Source organism: Juglans microcarpa x Juglans regia, chromosome 1S (assembly GCF_004785595.1).
Source record: "Juglans microcarpa x Juglans regia isolate MS1-56 chromosome 1S, Jm3101_v1.0, whole genome shotgun sequence".
In the NCBI taxonomy this organism is placed as follows: Eukaryota; Viridiplantae; Streptophyta; class Magnoliopsida; order Fagales; family Juglandaceae; genus Juglans; species Juglans microcarpa x Juglans regia.
This window is the reverse complement of record NC_054595.1, coordinates 1,585,419-1,591,418: the sequence shown is the minus strand read 5'-3', so window position 1 is coordinate 1,591,418 and position 6,000 is coordinate 1,585,419. Positions and strand designations below refer to the sequence as shown.

Here is a 6,000-nt window from a genome sequence, read left to right as displayed (position 1 = left end):
CCCTTTTTTCTCAAATCAGTCAATCCAAACAAATCCAATTCCTCACACATGAAATCATAACTTTTCCAAATCACACATGCACATGAATGCAATACACGAAAACCCAGTTTACTTTACAAACATGATCATGCATGAAATATTGATATGTACATGCACCAACACTGATCCATAACAATCAACAACTAATAACCAATTCAATCAAGCAACCAAACAACTCCAATCACAATTCCATCCGACCCTCGAACTCCTCGGACTCAGTCCGGCATGTCAAACAAATACAGTATAATATGTTAGTGCAAAAATACATTTCAATTACGAAAGTTCGTTGGAGAAATACTTACAGTGCAATATAACAATTTCCGAAGGATCACGAAGTTGAAAAAGGCGACGTTTGAGCAATACCACAGTGTAAAATACACTATGGCCGTGGGTCACAAATACCAACTTTCAAACGGAGGCAAACGAAGACCCAAGATTGATAGGGTAGGGCCTAGGGAGGTCGGTGAAGCCAATGGTGGTGGTGGTTTGCCGTGGGCGGCGGCGGAATGGGCGGTAGAAGACCAAAATACCCAAATCGGAAATGTAGATGATGGAGCTTCACCGGTGGCGGATCGGAGCTAGGGTTAGGTCCAATGGGTTGCCAAGAGGTTGGGGATGAAGTGGTGTGAAGATGGTGGTCGGAGGTGGCGCGAAGGCGCTGGAGCGAAAGTGGCCATCGGCTTTGAAGAGCTGGTGGTGGTTAACGGCGGCGCGGATGGAGGTGAGGTTGGTGGGGTGAGGTCGCCGGCGGCAGGGGAACACAATGGGGTGGGCGGTGAAGGCCACCGCTGGCTCACGGCGGCGCTGGCGTTGAAGGCGACGGACGCACGGGGAGAGAGAGGGAGGGGCTGGGCTTCGCGCGCGGGAGAGAGGAAAACGAAGGAGAAATAAGGAAGAAAAGAAAAGAAAGGGAAAAGAAAAGGATGAAAGAAAAATAGAGGGAAAAGAAATGAGGTCTAATCTTCATAACTTGGGTCACAAAAATGATCCAACGGAGATGATTTTAAAACTATAAGTTCAATAAAATAATTCAAACGCAATGGTAAAGTCAAATTGAAATAATTAAATCCCACAGTAATTAATTTAAATATTAAAAGCAATTTAAATGCATAACAATAAATAAATATTTGGAAAGCACATAAAAATAATTTTCACCAAATTAAAATCATAGAAATAAACTTACTAAAAATCCAACCAATTTTAAAATAAGAGGATAAATTTTTGAACAATAAAAAATAATCCTTCAGTAAAAAAATATACTAAAATACGGGGTGTTACAATAATTCTCCGACCCCTTCCGGGTACGGGGCATTACACATATAATTATTCAACCCGAGTGCATTGTATACCATCCTTGACTTTGACAATACGTAGACTTTGCAACTGAAAAATGCTAGATGGGAGATGCCTTAGGTTTTTGCAGTCTATAGCATATAATTCTTGAAGCTGAGTAAGGTTCTCAATTGATGAAGGTAGTTCTCTTATGCTAGTGCCGCCAAAATCTAACACATGTAAAAATTCCATTTCACATTCAATCTTTGGAAAGTCTTTAAGACTCGAGCAATCATAAAGATTAAAAAAACATAGAGATCTCAACTTGAATCTTTTCAACAAAATCCTAAGCTTGCAACATCCACTAACAAGAAAACTCGAAAGCGTATCAAGGAATCCAACGGAATCATGGACCTCAACTAAGTTCTCACAATCTCCAAGATCCAAGTTCTCTAAATTTCGGCAACTTGAAAGATCATAAATTTTTGTTAAGAATTGACACTCACTTAAATTCATAACTGTCAAGTTCTGTCCAAATAAAATAAAATAAATGTATTAACTTCAATGAAATTCTGTTTCATAGTTTTAAAGAAAGAAATATTGAAAATAATAGTGGTACCTTGGATTTTAGGACGCCTAACTCCTTAATGAGGCTAAAAGGCATTTGAAATTCAACAAGCTTATTTCCATGAAAATTAGAAGGCAAAATTGACCAAGGATATTCAGGCCAATCAGGCACTCTTATCTTATTAGGAAGATAATTTGGTGGTCCTCCAGAAAATTGCACAATATTCCAATTTATAAACAATAATCGAAGATTCTTCATATTCATAAATGCCTCTGAATGCAAGCGTATCTGCATGTCATCATCGTCTTTAGGAAAATCTAACAAAATCGCTTCAATTGTGTTTGTTCCTGTAATAATGTGTCAATACATTTACCTGTTGCCTTTTAATTTTCTGTTCTAATATGTTTATCTTACATGAGTGAATGGATGAGTGACAAGTGGCAAAATCAGGACCCTTGAAGTTATTAAATCTGAAGCTGTTCTCATGTGAGGTGCCCGTGCTTGAAGCTGCCGTATTATGGTTTTGATGCCACTGGATCATTACACGTGTCAACATCTGTTTTATTCTATATATTTGTAGCTTTCGTGTTGTAAACCCTAGCTTATTCTCATTTTTGGTTTTTCTGTTGTTTGAGGCGGCTTCGATACAAGGAGGAAGAATAGAGAGGGGGATCTAGGGTTTGTTAGGGTTTTCACTTGGAGGGAAAAATCACTGCGATTTTCTGAGAGAGAGTGAGGGCTTTGTATATACTTGTGATTCTGAGGCTTCTCTATAAAGGACATTGATCATCAATAAAACTCTGAGGCCATTCCTGCCGTGGATATAGACCATTAGGGTCAAACCACGTAAATCAGTTGTGTTGATTCTTTATTTTTCTTTATTTTTTGATTACTGTTTTCATTATTGCTTGATTTCTTGATATCGTTGATTCTGTAAAGGGAGTTCTGGATTTGTTGTATCTTGTTTGGTTCTGTCCGTGAATATTTATTTTCATATTTCCTTATTTGAGTTCTGCATACAAGAACTCTTTTGAATAAATCTTTATAAGATCTTTACAGTTCCCTACAAAGACGTACAAAGGCATAAGTATCCCAACAAAATCAAATCATAAAATTTCTTCAAGTTTCTTGCAATACGTAGACTTGGCAACTGACAGTACGTAGACTTCGACAATGTACTAGGCAGCCTCTTGCAAATAATTCTTCAAGCCGAGAAAGGTTGGCAATTGATGAAGGTAGTTTTTTTATACTAGAGCCGTACAGATTTAACTTTTTAAGTTCCTTGAGATTCTCAATTGATGAAGGTAGTTCTTTTATGCTAGTGCCGGAAAAATCTAACTCATATAAAAATTCCATTTCACATTCAATCTCTGGAAAGTCTTCAAGACTCGAGCAATTACGAAGTGGAAGAACACGTAGAGATCTCAACTTGAATCTTTTCGGCAAAATCCTAAGCTTGCAGCATCCATTAACAGAAAATCTCCAAAGCTTATGAAGAATTCCAACGGAATGATGAACCTCAACTAAGTTCTCGCAATTTTCAAGATCCAACGTCTCTAAATTTGGGCTACTTGAAAGATCAGGAATTTTTGTTAAGAATTTACAACAGCTGAAATTCATATCTGTCAAGTTCTGTCCAAATAAAATAAAATAAATGTATTTGCATCAATAAAGTTTTGTTTCATAGTTTTAAAGAAAGAAATATTGAAAATAATAGTGGTACCTTGGATTTTAGGCCGCCTAGCTCCTTGATGAGGCTACTACGCATTTTAAATTCAATGAGTTTATTTCCATGAAAATTAGAAGGCAAAAATGACGAAGGATATTGAGGCCAATCAAGCACTATTATCTCATTAGAGAGATAATTTGGTCCTGCAGAAAATTGTGCATTCCGATTTATAAACGATTGAAGATTCCTCATCTTCATAAATGCCTCGGAATGCAAGTATATCATGTCATGGTCTTCAGGAAAATTTAACAAAACCGCTTGAATTTTGTATGTTTCCTACAAAGACAAAGCCATAAGTATCCCAACAAAATCAAATCATAAAGTTGTTCTTTGTTTATTACCACTTGCTAAAATCATGGAAACACAGAGAAACCAAAACAAATTAAGCCTAAATTATTGAAAATAAAAATTTAATAAATTAATTTTCAAAAAATCAAATCAATTAACATTATACTAAAAAATAGAAAAATATTCAGAAAAATGAAAACTTAATATTAGAAAATTTCATTATTTAAGTTTTTTTTTGTTTCTATTTTTCTATTTTATTTATATAAATTAAAACAAAAAATAGAATTTTTTGAGGAGAGAATTGTGATTTTCTTTTATGAAAACTAGTAAATTGTTAACTTTAACGGGAGCATATATATATATATATATATAAAGAAATGGTCATGATATACATACAAACTCTTTTATAATCCATTTTGCAATCAACTAAAGCTAGCACGCCATTTCAATAAAAATAAAATTTAACTTTACAAAACTGTTCTTAATTTAATATGAGGTTGCAAGAGTTGTAGGTTAACCATTTTCCATATAGAAAACTACCAAAACTTAACAACAGTTTGATTAGTTGCATTGCTCATAGTTACCAATAGAAAAGAAAATATAATCATATATAAAATATACACCCACGCACCAACGAGTTACTTTACCATTTTTCACTTCAACATCTTTTTCGGAGTTTCACTTGTGAACAGAAAACAAATGTAAATTCAATGGTTTTTATTAGCGTGATCTTACTGTATTTTCTTCTAATACATGGCGAACATCTTCATAAAACCACAATCTACTACGCTTGCCAGCTTCTTTAGGCGATTCTTGTCGAACAATTTCTTTACCCATTTCTTGCAATAAGTCATGCATCTCCACCTGTTGTTGATCATGCTACTGCTGATCATGAATATTGATGAGACACTTATCTTTCAGCCTTGCAATGCCAAAAGATGATGAAAAATCACAACTGTCTAGTATTGTCGTGACATATTCAACAGACTTCCCATTGAAGAAACATGCAATGTCAATGAAAAATCATTATCATCCAGCCCGTCATAGCTTATTTTAAGAATTTCATAAATATCCTTGTGATGACATCTTTTATACTGTTCCAATGCACTTTTCCATTCTTGTGTACTTCTATCACGCAAATTTGAACCAAGTACTATAAAAGCTAGTGGAAGGCCCTTAGCATAACCTACTATACATGTTGTGAGTTTTACATAACTTTCATTTGGCTTCTCTCTTTCAAATGCATGCCAACTAAATAGTTGAATAGCTTGGTTGTGGTCCAATCCCTACACTTCGTAGGTTGAATCAACTTGATGATAAGCTAATAGATGTTTATCTCTTGTTGTTATTACTATTCTACTTCCTAGACCGAACCAATTATGATTTCCAGCTAGTTCTTGTAATTGGCGCAACTCATTCACATCATCAAGAATTATAAGTACCCTTTTAGAGCAAAGCCTATGCTTTATAACATTAGTACCTCCAACACCACCAATATTAAAACTTCCAAAGTTTCCTAAGAGCTCATAAAGAAGTTTCTCTTGCAGTTTGACCAGACCATCCTGTCGACTCGAAATCTCTCTAACATTTGCTAGAAAACATCTAGCTTCAAATTGATGTCCAATTGAGTTAAAGATTGCTTTGGCGAGAGTTGTTTTACCAATTCCACTAGTTCCATAAATCCCTATCATGAGAGTAATGTCATTCCTTCCAATCTCTAAATTAGTATTCAAGTCTTTTAGACGAGACTCTAGTCCAATTGGATACTCAGCAATGTCTAACTCATATGTGGATTTAACTATTGTTGAGTCCACACATTGAATGATTTTATGCATAAATTCATATTCATTCCTGCCAATACAAGGAAAAAGAACATTCAATGTGTTGCATTTTTTTTTTTTTTTTAGATTTGCTTACTCAATACCAATAAATTAGTATGAAACCAATAAAAATGAAACAAAAAGATCACACCATTGGGCCACTAGGGAAAAAGAAGTTTCGCTACAATTCGCAACTCTAAAGTTATGTTTGGATAGTGGAGTAATCTCATATTTTATCAATATTTTTTTACTACTTTTCACTACTATTAACTACTATTCAATAT

The 6,000-nt window shown here is 34.9% G+C and overlaps 1 protein-coding gene across 1 annotated transcript; it reads right to left on the bottom strand.

Annotated features, from left to right (window-relative positions):
- Nucleotides 1-1,362: 1,362 nt before the first annotated feature.
- LOC121246510 (probable WRKY transcription factor 19) lies at nucleotides 1,363-4,760 on the bottom strand. Its single transcript, XM_041144683.1, has 3 exons — nucleotides 4,631-4,760; nucleotides 1,931-2,226; nucleotides 1,363-1,839 (listed from the first exon to the last, which is right to left on the bottom strand). Exons 1-3 carry the CDS (start codon nucleotides 4,752-4,754, stop codon nucleotides 1,363-1,365), a joined length of 897 nt encoding a protein of 298 aa, XP_041000617.1. The 5' UTR covers nucleotides 4,755-4,760.
- Between the last annotated feature and the right edge of the window lie 1,240 nt (nucleotides 4,761-6,000).